At 35.9% G+C, this 20,744-nt stretch overlaps 1 protein-coding gene across 2 annotated transcripts in view; it reads left to right on the top strand.

The window, feature by feature from the left end:
* Positions 1-20,744, top strand: part of EEA1 (early endosome antigen 1) — a 128,210-nt gene that overhangs the window by 32,206 nt on the left and 75,260 nt on the right. Inside the window, exons 3-8 of one of the 2 annotated variants that reach the window (XM_054580197.1) lie at positions 4,777-4,902; positions 11,391-11,518; positions 17,020-17,074; positions 17,168-17,233; positions 19,100-19,139; positions 20,015-20,128. In XM_054580197.1, coding sequence (XP_054436172.1) covers positions 4,777-4,902; positions 11,391-11,518; positions 17,020-17,074; positions 17,168-17,233; positions 19,100-19,139; positions 20,015-20,128 — 529 coding nt within the window. The remainder of the gene's footprint in view (positions 1-4,776; positions 4,903-11,390; positions 11,519-17,019; positions 17,075-17,167; positions 17,234-19,099; positions 19,140-20,014; positions 20,129-20,744) is intronic. The other variant, XM_054580198.1, reaches the window with a different exon arrangement.

The raw sequence follows: 20,744 nt of genomic DNA, 5'->3' as shown, positions 1-20,744 counted from the left end.
TTCACACTACATAGTATATTGTATTGCCAGAAGCAAATGTCTTTATTTACTCTTTATCCCTTTCCAATCAGACTTCCATCCTTAATACCCATTGAAACTGCTTACTACTAATCTACTCATATATTGCACACAATGCAATATATAGGTCATGTATCATAGTAATGTACACTTGAAATTTATGTGACCCTATTAACCAATCCCACTTCAATATATTTAATTTAAAAAAAGTAAAACATACATAATGCCAAACATGATTTTCATTTTCCTGGTTCTTTGGCTAGAGAGAGCAGGTTTTTCTTAGGGCTTTTTGTAAGTGCCCACTGAATTTCCAGGTTGCCGGCTTCTCTCGTGTCTAGTCTAGATTATATGAGGCAAAAAGAAAATCCAGCCCTGGCTGGTGTGGTTTAGTGGATTGAGTGCCGGCCTGTGAACCAAAGGGTCACTTGTTCAATTCCAGTTTAGGGCACATGCCTGAGTTCTGGGCCAGGTCCCCAGCTAGGGGCACGAGAGAGGCAACCACACACTGATGTTTCTCTCCTTCTCTTTCTCCCTCCCTTCCCCTCTCTAAAAATAAATAAATAAAATATTTAAAAAAATACGGAGAACTCACCACTGTGACAGTCTTTGGGTCTTGAAATTTTTAGCTGGTCTGCCTTACTCTGTTTACTTTGCAGAGTCTTTTTTTTTTTCCTTTTTTAAAAAAATTTTATTTTAATTTATTTTTTCAAATTCATTTGTCTCGCAGAGTCTTCTGATGTTTATTTTATATGTAATATCTAGGGATTTTTACTTAGCAGGGGGAATAGGAAAAAGTGCATCTATTCCATTTTGTCGAGCTGGAAATCTCCCCATTTAAAAATTGGATTTATCTTTTTACTATCAAATTGTGAGAGCTCTTTATCTATTCTGGGTACAAGTCCTTTTGTCAGTGTATTAATTGACTTCTCTTCACCCTATTGAGGGTTATGGTGATGGCTGAACACGTAATCCACCTAACACGCACCAGATGAAATCAAGAGTAATTTGTTAGTCACATATATTCACAGGGGAGGAGGACATTGCATGCCATACAGGGCTACATGCGGGTTGCACTTAGGAACAAAATGAACAACCAGGGGCTGTGAGAGGCCGGCTTTATAGTGTCAAGAGAGTGATGCGCCCTGTGGTTCCTACAGGAGGATTTGAATGGCTTGTTTGAATAACTCCATGGATGGTGGGGAACTGAAACACACTACTTAGGGACAATAATGAGGCCCTCTGCCTGTTTCCTGTGGAAAAGAGGGAGGGTTATTTGACTGGAGGGCCTCATCTGCAGGAGAAGAGTGGGAAGGGTAACTTAACAGTTAAGTTGTTTGAAAACTCTCGGTTTCACCACTTGTCAAGGCAGGACATAATACTAGGCCTTAATTTTAGGTCTTACACCTCTGTCAGATATATGTGATGTGGATATTTTCTCTCAGTCTGTGGCTTGTTTTTCATTCTGTTAGTGGTATTTTCAAGGAGAAATTTTTAATTTTGGGGAAGGTCAATTTATCAGCCTTTATTTTTAAAGGTTAATGCTTTTTGAGTTCTTCTATGAATTTCTTTTTTTTTGCCTACCCCCAAGATTACAAAGACATTCTCTTATGCTTTCTTCTGATTTAAAAAAAAAAAATCATTTAAGGTTATACATGTAATTCTATGATTTATTTAAAATTCTTTATTTTTCATTTTTTTTATACATTTTATTGATTTTGCTATTACAGGTGTCCCAGTTTTCCTCCTTTGACCGCCTCTACCCAATATCCCCATTCCCTCCAGCACTCCCCTCTCTCAGTTCATGTCCATGGGTCATGCGTATAACTTCTTTGGCTACTTCATTTCCTGTACTGTTCTTAACATCCCCCTGTCTATTTTTTACCTAACAATTTGTACTGCTTATGGTGTGAGATAGTGTTTGAAGTTCATTTTTTTCCAGATGGATGTGGAAACCACATTTTTTCCATAAGGTTGTTTTAGTACCATTTGTTGAAAATATTACCTTTTCCCACTGAATTACATTTTTGCTTTTGTGAGAATTCAATTGACCTTATATGTGTGGCTCTATTTCCATTATCTTTATTCTGTTTCATTGGTCTTTATGTATATCTGTATGTTTATGTCAATATTGCCTTAATTACTATAGTTTCTTAGTAAGTCTTCAGAATCAGATAGTTTAAGTTCCCCAATTTTGTTGTTCTTTCAAAGTTTGTTTTTTCTCTTATGTAATAGGTTCTTTGCACTTCTATATATATACTTGAGAAAAGTTCTGCTAGGATTTTGATTAGGATTATATATAATCTACAGATTAATTTGGGGGAGAGAGGCCATCTTAATGTTGAATCTTCTAGTTCTTGCACACAATATAATTCCATTTCTTTAATTTTACGCAGCCGTTTTGTAGTTTTCACAGTAGAAATCTTACATATCTTTTTAAAAAATTTTATTTATTTTTTAGAGAAGGGAAGTGAGGGAGAAAGAGAAGAGAAACATCAATGTGCAAGAGAAACATTGATTGGTTGCCTCTTGCAGGCCCCCAACTGGGAACCTGGCTTGCAACTCAGGCATGTGCCCTGGCTGCGTGATAAATCTTTTGACCTTTTGGTTCTCAGGCTGGTGCTCAACTGGCTGAGTCACACCAGCCAGGGCCTTATATATCTTTTATTAAATTTATTTATTGGTAATTTATCTTTTTTCATGCTAGTGTAAATAATATTACTTCTAATTTTATTCTCCATTTGTTTCTGTGATACAGAAGTACAATTGACTTTTCTATAACTATCTTTTATTTTACAACCTGGCTAAATTCATTTATGCATTCTAACAGGTTTTTTGGGGAGAGATATATTAGGGTTCTTTAGGGAGAAACAACCAATAGATTCATATGTATGCGTGTTCTCAGCACTATAGCATAATGGACAGGGTATAGTAATCATACTCAGTAAATATTTTTGAATGAATAATTGTATGATTTTATGTGGAAATGTACAGTAAATAAACCAGCGTAAAGTGAAAGGTATAAAGCTGTGATAGGAAAAAAAAATTTGATGATGCCTTTTTTAAAAGAAGTATTATTTTGTGGTTCTAGCACTTGGGGCTGTGATTGTCTGAAAGATAGCCCTTTTGTTATTAGAAAAACAAAAACAAATTTGAATTCATGTCCCTCACTTTCATCTTCTGGCTAATCTCCTTTAAGTGTTGGTTAACAAAAGGAATAATGATATTAATGATGGCCAACATTTATTAATGTTTTCTTTGTTCCGGTGCTTTGATAAGCACTTTACATGTATTATGTCATTTAATTCTCATGAGATCCATAAGTAGTTTATTATTGTTATCTTATTTAACAGATGAGGAAACTGAAGGTCATAAAATCTACTAAGAGTAATGTGAATACATGATTCAAACCCAAGCCTAGCTCCTAACTGCTACTCTGTCTTGCTTCCCACTTTGGACCCTTGTGTACAGTCTTCCTTGTCTTCCTTGCTTTTTTCCTAAGTGGCATAAGTGACTCGAGGAACATGCTAATCTCTCAGTTCTTAATGTTATCAATGCCAATGGCCTTTATTACCACTCTTCTAGCTACTCAGGCTAAGGCAGTACCTTCTCTGCCTTATTATCAGGCAGAATAATTTTACATGAAATGTTAAAACATTATCTCCCATTTCTTACCATAACTGCCTATCCCCTCAAGAACTTCATCATATTTCCACTACTTGATTTTGGGCTTGCTGAATATTTCACATTTTTTATTTCCTATTTTTTCTTTTATTCTTTAACCTTACCGGCCTGCATTTTCTTTCCTTTTTAACCGTAAATTTAATGACAGTTGCTATTAGGGAATACTTAACCATGTCTTAGGCACCATACTAAGCATTTTATGTATTGTACTATACAATAACACTAGGAAGATAGTTGCTAGTATCAGACCCATTTTATAGGTGAAGAAACTAGCAGCAAGTAAATTGATTTTCTTGGTCTTACATAGTCAGCATAGGTTGAGACTCAAATTCACATCTATTTTAAAACCCACACTCATGGCATTATAACTTTTAGAACCTGTTGTTCTTTCACCACTATCCTTTTGTTTACTTTTCCCCTGATACTGTTAATTCCTCTAGTCTCTTGTCTTCTACTATTCCTATCTGGCAAAATTCCAAACCATAGCTCAGTGTAACAGTTCACATATTAAAATACAGATATTGTTAGGTATAGGGAATTGGAAAGATTGTTTTAAAATGATATTATTTGGCTCAGAAAAGTAGAATAAAGGGTCAGCTACTGACAGTTTTGAGTGTGGGCAAGGAAGGTATCTCAGGCTATGCGAGCGTGATGAAGACTAAAATTGCTTTCATTATAAGAAATTTTGTTTAGAATAATGTATTGCATAGAGATATTTGCTATCCCTACTAGACATTTCTTGATCTTAAAGTAAAAGCTAACTTGCTAATAATAGCTTTCAGATAAGTAAGGATAAAGTGTCATAAACAAAACTCTAACTAATAATAAGCACCTGGTTATTATAATTTAAAAAAAATGAACCAATGGCAATTTACAACATAAGATGGGGATTAATTTTAGAAGTCCTACTTTGTATAGATCTTTCACATTTTGTGCCGTTACTACCCAAAACTTTCCTTTTCGTATTCTAAAAAGAGATAATCCTAATTGTTTTCTGTTATGTCTATTTCCATTGCCTGTATTTTGTTTTATAAATAACTTTTTATGTAAATCCTCCTAAAAGTTGTTATTTCACAGGGTTTCATCTGTCCATTATGTATGAAAAGATGTATAACTGCTATTGATTTGTCGGAGCATTACCAGAAAGTGCACGCTGAAAATGAAACAAGAGGACAGGAACTTCTTAATGACTCCAGTGTTACTGTGGGTCCTGTATATTTTGTTTTAGCAGCTTGGTTATGGGATGCTCAAAATAGCTTCATTTTTCCTTGGCTTGGTGTTGCTTAACGTTTTATGCTACGAGGGAATATGGGGTTGCTTTAATTATGCATGCTTTAAAGAAAATTCAGTAAGGAGAAGAGGCTCCTGGGAGGTTGGCTTGGTTTCTCTTACTCTTTGCAGCTATCTTTTGGTGAATCTGCAAACAAGTATAAAAGTTTAATTTAGTATCTTTGCATAAATTTTATCGTGAAATTTGAATTATAATGTGAATGATATTTTATTTCAACATTTAAGCTATATCTTTATAGGTATTGCTTTAGTAATGAATGTATTAAAAATGCTTTACTCTTACACAGAAAGAGGATTTCACATGTGAGCAGTTACTGTCTTTATCTGGGTAAATAATACAGCATTAGATCCTGGGTCTATTCACAATCTTTCTTTTGACTCTCCAGACCTGAGGGAGATGACAGAATGACACATACCCAAATGTTTCTCAATAGTGGGTAACACTGGTGCATATTTAAGGCTGGGAGTAGGATCCAGTGAGGGAAAGTGTTGCCCATTTTTAGGCTGGAAAAAGTTTCCCGGATGATCCTGATATATCTCTCCTTTGAAAATTACTACAGTGTTCTAAAAAAAGAGAAACATAACTTTTTGCTTCTTTTATAAATCTTACAAAAGAATGAAAATTCTTATACTAGGAAAGACAAAAATATCAGACTTGCTTTTTGCTTTTTTTTCTGTGAGGCAATTACACAAATAAGGGCAAGATCTCACCAAACAATCCTTTATTTAACATATAAATGTAGCTCTTCGTTGCCAGGTATCTTCCTAGGTAAAGGAGACCAAAAGGTAAGTAACATATGATTTCTACCCCAGGGAGTTTCTATGATAGATTTTATTAGCAAAAAGAGTACAGTGGCTCATTCATCTTGAGGGGAAACTGGAAAAATTTCACTGGGAAACAATTAAAATGGATATTCTGTAGGGTGATGGGGAAAATGGTGCATATAGGACATTAGTGAAACTCGCAGGAGCCGTGCTAGCAAAGACAGAGGTCTAAGTGATTCTTGGAGCTCTGCTTAGCATTTTATTAGTTGTCTTCTCTTCAGGATGTTTGGGTTAACCATTCTTAGTTGTGGCTCTCGAAATCAAAAGGGACAATCTCACCTACAGGTCACTTAGATAAGAACTTGCCTTTTAATTCAAACGACATTTGGTATAATAGCGATACTACAAGTATCAAGTTAAGTTCTTAGCTGTAGGGAATCTGAGAAAGGATCACAGATAACTGAGTATAAGAGTAAGGAATTTATTGTTTTTAATCCCACGTAAACTGTGTGTGGGTTATTTTTTGAAGTTGGTGAGAATTTGGAATAATTAAGGGTAATGAATGTAGATGGCTATTTTTAGTGTTTTATTGTTTGCTAATAGTACTTTTGTGGAAGTTATCTATCTAACAACCTCAATCCTCTTGAAAATAGTTTAGAAAAAAAAGATAAATAGAGGTAGAGTCTCTTAATGTCTAGAAATAGTATCACAAAATCCTTGAGCTAAAAAGATCAGGCACTCTATTCATAGGATATCACTCAGGCACTCATTCTGAGCCTATTTTACTTTTATTTTAAACGAGTGATATGGTTTTAATAAACTTTTCCTTAATATAACATTCCTGTTGATAGCTGGCTAACATTGTTAGAAATAACATGCAAATAATTTTGAGAAATGATTGTTGAAAGACAAGACAGGATGTGGGAAAAACTGTAAAATGTTGTACAGGTATTAAGGCGTCTTGCCAGAATTAATAGAGTGGATGACACCCAAATCAGCAATTAATAATTTGTGCCTCTGAGACATCAAGCAAAGGTTTAGTATCCTCTACTTAAGAAGGTGAGGAAGTATATGTATTTTAGATTTATTTTTATTGTTAATTTATCAAAATTGGAGATTTATTTAAACACGCAAGCTCTAATCACATGGAAAATTCACATAGGTGTAATATTTTAATAATTATATATTACTGAATTTCTAAAATTTCTCTTTAGGGATGAATCAGTTCTTTCTGAACTAGTAACTGGATACTATTTAGAAGCCTTTATGAATGTATGGCATAACTTAATGTGATTATTAGCTTTCTGGGATCCTTAGGTTCCTGGAGCCAAAAGTTGGAAGTAGAGACAATAGTCAGTCAAAACTGTGAAGACTGGTGTCATAGGGATGTGGATTCTCTGAGAGACACTCTGTAATTTGCCTTCTCTATCCTAGTAGAAGATGAGACACAAAAGAGACATGACAGGCTGAATATTATAGGGTTCATGTGTTGCACTAAAAGCATGCCAGCTAGTATGGTATAATAGTTACTGGGCAGAAGTTAAATAAGAATGCCACATTAAGCATAATGTGGAGCCATTATGAAACATGGTGGTAGGTATGAGACAGTTTTAAAGACAAAGAGTGTAACACCAGCCAGATTAACACACAAACTAGGAGCATTCATTCATTCAAAAGACAGTGCTGAGTACCAAATATCTCTGGGGACTAATGGCACATCTGATGTCCAAAGGCACATCCTCAGTACTACTGTCTTTGCTTATTTCAGGAGTTTTGTATGAGATTCCTGCATTCATTCACCCGTTGTGCCCCTGCCCTTCACTCTGGCTCTGGGATCTTAACACACCTCTGTTTCCCAAACACAGCAGGAGTGTCTTTTATGCCTCTTCCTGCATCTTTGCTGATGCTCCGCTATTTGCTTAGAATGTCTTTCTTTTACTACCGACAAGCAAATGTTACTCATTCTATAGTAACTAATTCCAATGTCTCATTAATATATGTACATGTATGTATGTATGTGCATCTCTCTCTCTTTTTTTTTAAGTATTAAGTGCTTCCACAGGCCGAGGTGGATATGTCTTCTCTGTTTCCATAGTTTTTCACACATGTGTTATAGCATTATCCAGCCATGTATGTCTATGTCTACATATCAGTATCTCCAATACTCAATGAGCCTTGATTTTGCCATATAATGTGCATAAATGATAAGTGAGGATATGCTATATGCATGACATCTAACAGAGGAGCACAATTTTTATTTCTTTTTTGTTTTTACTAAAAATAGTACATAGTGTTCAGAGTACTTACTGCTTAGCTCAGTCTTTCCCTTGAAAGGTTTGATAATCTGTAAGCTGTTAAGTCTTGTGTTTTTTTTTCCCCACCAAATTCTGCACTATTAGGTTCATTCATATTTCATTTAGTAAATATGCAATGTAGAAAACATATAGTATGTTCAAAATTCTACGTTAGCCGTTAGGGAGACATAGATGAAAAGCTCCAATGGTTGTGTATTAAGTGAATGTAGTAATGAGCATAGTGCTGGAGGAAAAAGCAGCATATGCGGAGGCACAGAGTGTGAAGTACCATGATGTGTTCAGGGCCCCACAGACACCCCGCTCTGGGACTATTCCTCAGGAGGCCCAGTGGCCCCTTTGGAGCCCTCCTCTGACATGGCAGCCCTCAGTCCTCTGACCTGCAGTGGGCCTCAGGAGCAGGGCACAGAACTGGGCAGTCCCCACACAGAAGGTTTGGCACCTGCAGGCATGGCCCCCGCCTCATATCACCTCATGGGCCCGTATCTCCGACTGCCTCCTTCCAGCGCCTGGTCTGTTCCACCCCCAAGGCAAGCCACTTGCCTGGATCCCCACTGTCAGCTCTGTCTACTGGCACCTCTTCCTCCTCTGCAGAGGGTGACCAGGCTGAGGCTACCATCTGCTCCAGTGGGGCAGCGGTGCCCACCAACTGTATGACCACCAGCATAGCACCCTTCAAGATGCCCCTCCACTCGGCATTTACCAGCACAGTGGCTTTCGACTTGCCCGCCAGCTCAAAGTCTCATATAATACCCACTAATATGCCCACCAGTCTAGTACCATCCAAATTGCCTATCAATACAATACATGCTGGCACAGTACCACCAAAGGTACTTACTGGCTTGGTGGCTGACCACAGGTTGCCCAAGAGCTTGGTGCCCAGGAAGGGGCCTTCCAACGCAGCACCCACCATCAGGAGCGGCAAGACACCTGCAGGGGAGTCACTGGTGTCTCCAGCACCGACAGGTGCCACTGCTGGAGACAGCTCATCCTATGAGGACAGAAGCTCTGACAGCTGGCACCCAGGGCCAGAGCCGAGCAAACCAGGCAGGCTGTCTTCCCAGCGAAGCCAGCTGTTCTCCGGCTGCTCCGTGGACTTTGCCATCAACCCCGACTCCTTGGTCCCAGAACCTGACAATGCCCCAGAGGAGAATGAGTGCGTGTTGGTGAATGGCTTGAGCATCCACATGGCTGAGGGTCCCAGCACTGACCTCCTGGTGGGCAACCCAGGCTGCATGCTGCCCCCCAGCTGAGGGCAAAGGAGGAGGAGGAAGAGTCCCTGCTTGCTTGGGCAGCACCATGGGCTCCATGGCCTGCAGTGGCTGTTGCTGGGATGTTCTTGGCCACATTCCTGGCTGTGCTATACCAGCAGCGCCTACTCCAGTGAGACCCCTCTGTCATCCCCACAATGCATCTGCTCCCTTCTCCGTACATTTGACCTGAGCCATGGAGCTGTTTTCTTTCACCTTGCCCCTTTCTTGGGGCTGGCAGAGGCTGGGTCAGAGGGGACTGGGGACTGGGGACTGGGGCCTGGGGCCCAGAGCCCTGGGTGGAGGCTGTGCCATTCCCAACTGAGTCCTGGAGGCAACATTTACGTCCCAGCTGGTGTGCTCTGCAGCTCCCTTAACCATCCTTGGATTTCTGGGCTCAGGGCTGCCCCATGCTCTCCAGACCTGCCACTTGGCAATCTGGGCTGTTGCCCTTGTCCTCTGGAGGAGATGCCTCCACCCAGGCCTTACTTCTGTTTACCCAAGCCCACGGATCAGGAGGTGCCACTGAAGAGTGCAAGGGAAGGGGTTGGCAACACCCCCACCCCCATCCTAACCCCAGTTGTGCCCTAGTCCCTGGCATCTGACAGCAGATGTCTGGGAAGGGGGATCCACAGAACCTCACTCCTGGCCCTCAGCAGCCCAGCCTAGGGCAGTTGCCCTTGAGGGCACCCTAGAGAACATTGGAGCTGCTTCCCATCCTCCACTCATACCAGGCACGGGTGGGGGAAAGGTCTGGAAGTTCCCATGGACCCTTGGATTGCCTGAGACAGCTGCTAGGCCTGAGGATACCATCTGAAACCCCTTTCCAGTTTTCACACCCTCCTTCTCCTCTTTCCCTTCCTCCTGGTCCCCATCTCCATGCAGATTGGGGAGGGGCCCTTTGGGTTTGGGAGAGGATCTTCTGAGCAGAGTGCAGGTCAAAGTTTGGACTTCAGCTTCACCCCTTCTGGGCTGTGTGGCCTGGGTAGATGATCAGACTTCTCTGGTTTTGCTTCCCCAAAAAACTGTATCCTGGCTCATCCTTCACTGGGTTCTAATGAGATTGAAACATACAGGTGTTTGTCAAGTGCCTGTCCCAGAGCAGCTAGCCACGAAATGCTTCTCTCACCTTTCCCCTGCCCACCCTAGTAGAGATGATGGCAGGAGAGGCAGAGTGCCCAACTGGTAAGGGTGCAGTTCTACAATATAGGGTAGGCTAGGCCTGAATCCTGCTCTGCCTCTCATCTCCGTGCTCTTGGGCAAGGTGTTAACCTCTGTGCCTCTGTTTTCTTAGCTGTGAAAGGGGGATGAATAGTTAAATAATAATAATAATAATAAGTAAATAAGTATATATAAAAAAGGTACTTTAGTATTTTAGTATTGTTGGTACTTTAGTTTTGTTGAAGCATGCTGTCTATAGGGCGAGAGGTGTCGAGATCATTGGGAGGATTGTCATGCAGCATTGTGTATGCCATAACAATTTAATAACGTGGGCATTATTTATAAGTTTTTCCTATTCTGTGGGACTATATATTAATTTTAGGCTTTTGCAGTGTTTATCTTAGAGTAGCAGGAAGATTTACTTCTCAACCGTTGTAGATAGTCTGGTAATTGAGTCATATATTATATTATATTATCCTTTTCCTCATTCAGTGATCAGAATGCTTCATGTTCTTAATTTTATCATTCTCATTCCTATGAAGTAGATTGGAGCCGAGATTAATATACTAATGGAGATGTCTAGAGAGAGGGAGGATATAATGGCATATCTTCTCTCCTAGACTTCTGTATTAGAACAAATTTCTCAAATTAGAATTGTATACTCTAGCCATTCATTTATTCAACTTAAAAGATGGTTGTAAGGGGTTTCTTTATATTTTATAAACTCCAACCAGAATAGACAGTGATGTACCTGTGTACAGAACTGGAATTTGGGATTAATACCATAAATTATAATTTACTTATTGGCACCATTGTGTGAATAAGACACTTGATTATGTTTCATTATATACAAATAATTATTTTGTAATAATAAACACAATTTTGAAATACTTTTTTCTGCCTTTTTCTATAGGGTTTCATATGTCCCCAGTGTATGAAGTCTCTTGGATCTGCTGATGAACTTTTCAAACACTATGAGGCAGTTCATGATGCTGGCAATGATTCCGGTCATGGAGGGGAGGCTAATCTTGCTCTGAAGAGGTAGGTAGAGTATAGTAGTTTTGAAGTATAATGTTAGGGATGTGTGTAATATCATTGTTTAATCATAAATAATCAGTTTGTGAAAATAACAGTATTTTTACATTATTTAATTTAAGTCTGTCCTCAGTTAGCGGCCTTTCCTCTTTATTGTTATAACCTCTTCTGTCCTTGCCCAGCAATTATCTATGTTAGCATCCACATCATGGTCCAGAAGTTATATATTTAATGAAGATTGTGAGTTATAACAAGAAGGTTAAAGTATATTTATCATATTTTATTTAATAAAGAATGATATGCTTTGTTTAGAAGATTTTATAGTAAGTTCTTAATAAATTTAGCCAAGAATTAAAATTTAAGAATTATTTAAAAAAATTTCTCTCATAGTCACCAATATAACAGTAAACACACATACACCTTGTGTTTCTTGGCAATTTTGCCTGACTATTTTAAAAAATAAATAAAATATAATTACTTAGAATAACATTTAGCAATATAACTTTGCTTTTCTTTTGCTCTTGGTGAGAACTCTTGTGTTATACCCCCACTAAGGAAAAAAGCTTGATTTCATTCTACTTGTAAAAATTTTTTTCATGCTTCTCTTAAAAAAAAACCAAAAAACTTCTTGCTTAATCTGCTGTAACACAAAGAACATTACATAAAGAAAAAACATTATGATCACATAACTGTGGTTGAGAGATAATACAGAACTATAAAATAGTACTGTTTTAACTTATTAAAATATCTGGGAAAACCAGTGCTTTTCTGAAGTATGAATCTTCCCTTTTACCTGACTGCTAATGTTCTTCAGTATTTTTATGTGTGAGTTAATAATTTTGAGTAAAATTTTTGTCATTTATTAGGAAATAAATATAAAAAATGTACTTAAAGCACATTATACATTTTTTAATATTTAATATCAATTTAACAGTTACTTTTTCAGCTGTGAATTAGACAGGGCCTAATATATTAACTTTCAACATTAAATTATCCACAGTCTATCCTTATTTTTGCTTTTTCTAAAAATAGATTTTATTTATTTATATATAGAGAGAAGGGAAGGGAGGGATAAAGAGAGGGAGAGAAACATTGATGTGTGATTGGTTGCCTCTTGCACGCCCCCTCCTGGGGACCTGGTCCACAACCCAGCATGTGTCTTGACTGGGAATTGAACTGGCGACCTTTAGGTTCGCAGGATGACATGCAATCCACTGAGTTACACCAGTCAGAGCTATTTTTGCTTCTTAACTGTCATTTAATGTTTAGCAAATCAAGGCCTGGATTCTGCCCTACCATTCTCCTGAAACTGCTCCTTCAAAGACTAATAGTAACTTGGATTATTTTCAGTTCTTATTGTGTATGTGGGAGAAATTTTCCTTTACTTTCCTAGGTTGTTTTGGCTGGTCTAATAATTAAATCAACTTCAGGCATATTAACAAGAGAAAATAACCACATTTAATTACATATGCACTTATGGGAACCCTACATACATAAAAGAGGTAGACACCGCATGTGCATCAGAGGTTCAAAGACAGAAAGGTAAAAATGAGTATGTATGACATTCTGAGCTAAGAAATGAAATGAGGAACCTTAAGGTTTCAGAGGGAGGAAGGTCATTCCTAGGATAAAAAGAGCAGATTGTATAATTAGAAGCTTGCCCTGCCCTAGGTCCTAAAAACTTATTTCTGGTGATAACTTCCGTGGACAAATCCTCAATTTAAATTCTTTAAGGGAAAGGTTCAGTTTCTCTTGAGCCTGTAGGATCTCCATTGCCTTCAGCTCAAAATAATTCCCATATCAAAGTAGCACATCTGGGGGAGGCCTATTCTGAATCCCTTTGATATCTTACTTGACTTCTATTTTGGTTCTCCATTACCTTGTAACAACTCACTCAAAATTTAGTGGTTTAAAACTATAACAATTTATTATTTATAACTCTTTGGGGTTGATGGGTGGTTCTTCTGCTTTAAGTGATGTAGACTGAGGTGCTGGGAAAGCCAAAAGATACAAAATGACCTTAAATTCATTGCTGGGAGTTGATGTTGGATGCTGGCCAGAAGCTCAGTTGGGGCTACATGTCAGGGGGCCTTAGTTCTCCTACTTATGGGCTTCTTCACATGGCTGCTTGGATTTAACAGATCAGCAATTATGTTCTGAGAAAGAGCATTTCAAGATGAGAGAAGCAGAAGCTGCTTGTTTTCTTAGGGCTCAGCTTCAGAAATGTCAGAGCCTCACTTATGCCACATTCTATTGGTTAAAGTAGCCACAGGGCTACTCTGGAACCTGAGGGCTAGCTCAGTTTCAAGAGGTCAAGAAGTAAACTGTCAGTAGAGAAGTGGCTTCTCCAAATATGAGGGGAAGAACTTGATGGCAGCCATCTTTGTAGACTGTCTACCACAATCTCTGCAAAATTTGGCTTTGCTGGTGTTCTTCCTCCTACTCACCTGAGATAACATACAGTTGTGACCATTCTTTCTTGATCTGTTTTGTGTGCTCCTCTTGCTCTATATCCACATCCCTGACTTCCTCCTAACTTACATCTCCAACCTACAAGTATTTCCCAGATGCCTAGTAGGTGTCTTCTCATAAATGTTCCCCCCAAAATCTCACTATTGACATTTTGTAAAAACGGTTTATTAAATTTGCTTTAAACCTACTCATTCTCTACTTCTTCTGGTGAATGGCAATATTGTCTTTCTGCTTAATTACTAAAGCCAGAAAATTGAATTTGCTTCTTTTTACACTCCTGCCTCTGCTTCCCTATCTGATCTGTCATAAAGTGTAGTTAATTTTATCTCCTGGAGGGGTACTAGGTTTTTTGAGGTGATCACTTTATAAGGTAAATAAATGTCTAATCACTATATAGTACACTTGAAACTAATAAAATATTGTATATCAACTGTAATTGAAAAATTGAAAAATTCTATCTCCTGAAGAGCTCTCATAATCTTTTCCGTATTTAGTGCTACAGCTTATTTTAGGCTTCATCATCTCTCACTCAAAAATATATTTTTCAGTATCTACAGTTGGCTCTCTTCCTTCAGTCTTGCACCTCTCCAATGAACTCTATATTGCTTCCAAGGAAATAATCTTAAGGTGCAAATTTGATTGCTGTTGCTCTAAGTAGTAATTTTCACTAGCTTTTCTCTTATTATATCTGTTCTCATTTTTCTATACCTCACCAGTTTCTGACAATTAATCCTGTCCCTCGCTAACATAGTAGATAACATGTGACTATGGGCACCATATGTTTTTTAGATCAAAAGCACACATGATTTGGGTGGGTTATTAAACCTTTTTGCTTTAAATAAAGCTCTCTATCACTTTACATGAGAATTTTATTGACATCGATCACATACTTGAAACCTGATGCATTAGTAGTTTTGTGGGGACCAGATTTTTAAAGTGTATGTACAGATAGTATGTGTAGAATGCAAAATTCCAATGATTCAAGAAGTTATATGGTAAAAATTGATTCCTTGCCATTCCTTTCTCTAGCCTCTTACTGTTTATCAGTTTTTGCATATACTTTCAGAGATAGGCTATGCATATATATGTATATGCTTCCATCTGTGTACATAGAAACATTTACATTTCTGTAATTACATAAAAAAGCAGTTCTACAGTGTTTTTATTTCTCTGAGTATCTTATGAATTGTTTCATATCAATGCAGATAAAGCTATTTCACTCTTTTCAATGACAGCATGGAATTTTATCATTCTTTTATTGATGAACATTTAAGGTATTTCCAGTGTTTTGCAGTTACAAATGATGTGATACATACCCTTGTGGATGTATCATTTGTATATGGATGAGCATCTCGAAGTGGAATTTTTGGACAAAGTTTCCCTTTAAAATTTTAATAGATGTTGCCAGTTATCTTTTGTAAATATCATGAGTTGTTTTATGTTATATATTAAAAGATCTTCTATTGCAGGCAAATTACTTTCACAAATTTGTTGAAGTGGCACTTTAAAAAAGATTAATTGGAGCAACTGAGGCTACCAAGTTAGAAGTTGAATTGGAATTATCTTCTGTGGAATTTCATTACATTTTACTTGAGCTCTTTAAGTATTTTGTTATTATTTTCTTTCTTTGTCATTTTAGTTTATATATAGAGTTGGAAGATTACTTAATAGTGGAGAAAACTTAAAACACACCCACACTTTTCCACATACATGTGAAGATTAAGTGTCCTACATTGGTAGGTCATTTCTACAATTTAGATTAGTTGATAGGGCCAGATGGCAGAGAAGGAGGTGTGGGGACACACACACACGCACCAGAAATTAAGGCTAATGAAGATTTTACAAGAAACACATTTTAAGAGTCAACAAAACCAGGAATCTATTATTGAACTTTACTTTTGTATTCAGTAGATTATAGACTTTATCTCAGAATTTATCTTCATCATGAAGCCCATCTAGGTAGAAGTTGCCACTATCTTTTTGTCTGTTTTCATTTCTATTATAGAACTGATGATAGTCTGTTGCTCCTATTTATTTACATGTTCATTTCTCCCATTACATTAACAACTTGAGAGTCTAGAAGAGACAAGTGTCTGTTAAATAATGAATGAATTCCTTACTTAAGAATGGCTATAAAAGGTAGAAGACTTATTTCTCCATCTTTTATATTTCTCTTAGCTGGCAATTTCCTTTTTTTAATTATTAACCCTTTTCACAGATCAAGCTGACTCTGTCTTGTTATTCTTTATCTCTGCCCTCGTTCTAGAGAATTCTCCCATCAATATATTTCATTGTCTTTTACCTTGCTGATAATTGCTTGTGCTGATGTGGACTTGGTCTTCTCATTAAAAATGATCCTCTTCTCCTTTTCCCTTCCTCCTAAAGTCAGTTCATTTGAGGATTCGTAATGAACTCATTTCAGTTCTTGTGTCTTCTACCATGGCAGCCATTAGTAATGGCAAGGAATGAGGAGAGTGTGTGTGTGTGTGTGTGTGTGTGTGTGTGTGTGTGTGTGAGATTTACAATCCAAAAAAGGAAAATATGTCCAAACATCTAGAAGGATAATCCAAAAGTACTTTATCATGGAATCTTTCTTGCATTAGGTCCTAGGGTAGACCTTGGCTCACCATTCTTTGTCCTAGGGTAGACCTTGGCTCACCATTCTTTGTCATACTGACTCTTAGGTGAGGGAAAAAATATGAGAAGTTTCCACAGGAAACAGCATGTCAGACTCAAGGAACAGAGCTAAATGACTGAGGGGGAGAGTGATAAGGCAGGGGTTAGATGGTGCAGATATTTTAGTCATTGTTATGAGTTTAGATTTTATGCTAACTGCAATAGGAAGCCATTGATGCTTATTGTTTTAAATTAATCCACTATACATAAAATACACAAGAGTTTTAATTTTTTTAATTGAGAAAACTAGAATATGTAATATATAGTCACTGGCCATGATTTGAAGAGAGCAGGTTGTTAATTAAGGAATATTAACTATTAATTCTCCATTCCCCCACCCCCACCCCAAATATGTTTAGAGACGATGTAACACTACTTAGACAAGAGGTCCAAGACCTACAAGCTTCACTTAAGGTAAGGTTAAAAAGGATTATATTTGTTTATTCTGAGTGTTTCAGGTAATAAATCTTCTAAAATTTGCTAATTAAAAATCTTTTTTCCCCTTAGGAAGAAAAATGGTATTCAGAAGAATTAAAGAAAGAATTAGAAAAATTTCAAGGGCTGCAGCAGCAAGTAATTGTTTTTAAATACTTGAAGTGTGTTTATTAATTGATTGTTGTCATTGTTGAAAATTAAGCATAACACTTTTTTTTGTAAGCAGGTGGCCTGATATAAACAACTTCCTGATTTGTTTCCTGTGCTTAATAGCCTACAGGGTATATCCTTTGTAATCTTAAGGAACGCAGACACATGTATGGGAATCTAAGATGTAACTTCTTAAAGGTGTTCTATAAAAAATCAGTTACCTGTGGATTGTTTTTTTTATACCAGGCTACATTATTCCATTCTAACAATGTATCTAAATGATAAAAAAAAAAACAGGTTTAAACAGCAGTGAAACTCTTTAAAGCATTTGTGGTTGTGACAAGTTGGAAATGACTAAAATGTCTATTAATAAGGAAATAACTCTTATTAATTGTTATAGTGAAGGGTGTTTGAAAATGTGGGAAAACTTGTATTAACAATATTAGGTTTCAAAAACAATAAATATATTTATGTATGTATGCACATACACACAAACATGTATATATTATATGACTTTAACTACATAAAAGTAATACATAGAAAGAACAGGAAAATCACAGTGCTGTCAAAAGTGGTTATCTCCAAGTAATATTCTTTTAATATCCAGATTCTTTATAGTTTAGTGTATTTTCTAAGTAAATATCTTAACCAATTATGATTTTTATACTAAAATTATATTGACTTCTGTACTAAAATTAAATTACATAAAGAATTGTAGAATAATTAATTTTACCAAATTCATACATAGTTTTCACTTACAAGAATAAAATGAATACTCTTCAACAATAGTTTTAATATTTTTATAAAGTAGTGATCCCTTTGCACGTTTTCTTAGCATATTGTGATGTTCAGTCCGTCTTTTTGCTTTAGTTTTTTCACCAAAAATTGTCATTTAGATTAGAAAAGACAAAAACAAGTAAGTGGATAACAGCATATCAGTCTTGTTACTATTCAGCCTCTGTAACAGGTTGCATTAAAGAGGTTATTAATAATCTAAAATATTGATACATCAATTACTCATCTTGTGCATGGATGCCATTAACAACTAATAATGATCTGTATTATTGTCTGTACTTGAAAACAGAGGAAGTTCCTAACTACATTTGAGATGACTATTTTACATTTAATAAATTAAATCAATTTTCCACAGTGCAAGGTGTTAATTGGCTTGTTAGGAGATTTACCTTTGGGGAAAAATGTATTTGAAATATTGACGATTCTTAGCAATCACAATGTCCAAATCCAATGAGTAGGAAGAAGTCAGATGTATTATGAGATACTTTATTAAACACTATCAGATGTGAATAATTCTTTAGTATATGAAAATAATGATGAAGCAGTATATTATTTTCTAATGCACATGATAAATTAAACCTTATGGAATATATTCTTTATTTTTGCTCCTTTTAAAGATGATTTATAATCCTGAATTAAAAATTTATGCTTTTAAAGCCATTGTTTTAGTAGTAATAGTTCCATGACATACTTATCTTATGTTCATTTTCAAATATTATAGGATTGAATCTTGCCTGTTAACTTAAGTATTTGGTTTAGAATCAATATAATTGTAATAATTTATATTTATTTATTATTGAATTTATGGAACTTAAGATGCCACCTCTTGCAAGAAACATAGTAAGTTCTTATATGTTAGCATAAAAACATTCTTAGAACCAGTGAGCTGCAGTTAAATTATGATGCCAGTGTGCCTAGTGTTATCTGAGAGATTTGGAAGGCTGTGAGCAGGCCAAAATTTAACTTTTATCAAAATCTTCTTACTTACCTGACAGAATGTATCTTTCAGAGATACTTTTTTTAACATTGTAATTGTTTATGTCTTATGTTTTCTTTGAGGAGTCTAAACCTGATGGATTGGTGGCTGATTCGTCAGCAGGTAACTTCACTTAAAGCAGCTATTTCATTTGTCTTTTACTTCTTTCGCATCCTCCTTTCTTACTTTTTTCCTTGCTCTTATGCCTGCTTTATGGATCTTGCTATGTGGTTGTATTTTATGGCTCTAAAATAGTGAAGATATCAGCAATATTCTAGGTTTGCAGTGCTTGTTACCTGTGGACTTTATAATTTAATCAGTTTGGTAAAATCTTAGTGTTTTGTTTATTATATTATGAAATTATAAACTTCTGGAATATTACATCATTTGGTTGTTTAATGAAAAGTTAAATCTATTATCAGAGAGGGATGTACTCTTTTTCTCTTAAAATGTTGATACTAGCATCTTTGTAACTGGCTTTAATTGGAGGAATGCTGAATGAATAATCAGAATTATTTTTGAGGTTTATTATGTCTGTATTTAATTTCCCTTTGAAATCTTTTCTTTATGAGAATGAAGTATCAGGCCTCGATGGCCTATTTTAATTGATTACTTAAGACCTCAATTATTTTTAAACCATTTCTCATGTTATTTCACATTATTACAATTTTTTTTGCGGATAAGCAGAATATATATGTTCCTTTTTAGTCAGTTGAAAGATACAGGAAAATAACTATGAAATATGAAATCAAAATAATTTTTAAAGAAACATTTATAGATTATTTGGGTGTAATGCTAAATAGTCCTTTCACTTTTTTTTTACACTTGTAAATTATGACTTGTGCCATAAGTGAAACATATATGCTGAATTCTTAATATATAAAGACACTCATAAGGGTAATAGACATGTTAATGGTTTTTAACTAGTGCAGTGACTATGATATGTTAACAAATATAAATAACATTGTATTCAAATAAATGCTATGCTTTTTTTGTAGAACTTCACTCTTTAGAACAACAGTTAGAAGAAGCCCAAACAGAAAATTTTAATATTAAGCAAATGAAAGACTTATTTGAACAGAAAGCAGCACAACTTGCCACTGAAATTGCAGGTAAATTGAATAATTATTTTTTAGCTAATATATTAGTTTCATTTCTTTCTTGCCATTATATATCCTAGAAATAAAAATTGTATTTAGTGATGAAGTATATGTTACAGACTGTGGTGGCTGCTACTGCAATTTAATAATAGAATTGCTATATAAATTATTTTGTCTGTCTTCCCATCTGCTCCCCTCAAAGGATTTTGAATTCCTTTGGATTTTGATTTTCTCTGTTGAATTCTTCTTGAATTTGGAGGGGCGTATCTTAAAGTTTAACAAGTAACATTTTGAAGATGTTAAATAACATAGTATGAATTTAACCTTTGGTTATACTAGTATTTACATGAATATTTTTTACTATGTACTTTTAGGTAAAATATATGTGATTAAATATACACTAAAATTCTATTTAGTAGAATATTATATACTTAAAAACATACTATTTTTAAGTTCATTTAATATAGTCAGAAGTATACTTTTAGGTTATCTAAGGAATGTGAATTTAAATTAAGTGATATATAGATATGCACTGCAATGTACAGGAATTTCTAAAACTTCTAGAGTTAATATTATGAAACATATATGTGTATATATACACACACACACATATATAATCTTTGATTAG

The sequence above is a fragment of the Pteronotus mesoamericanus genome, unplaced genomic scaffold, assembly GCF_021234165.1.
Source record: "Pteronotus mesoamericanus isolate MK-2021 breed Mesoamerican mustached bat unplaced genomic scaffold, CSHL_Meso_final contig_56, whole genome shotgun sequence".
NCBI lineage: Eukaryota > Metazoa > Chordata > Mammalia > Chiroptera > Mormoopidae > Pteronotus > Pteronotus mesoamericanus.
This window is presented reverse-complemented; position numbering and strand designations above follow the sequence as displayed.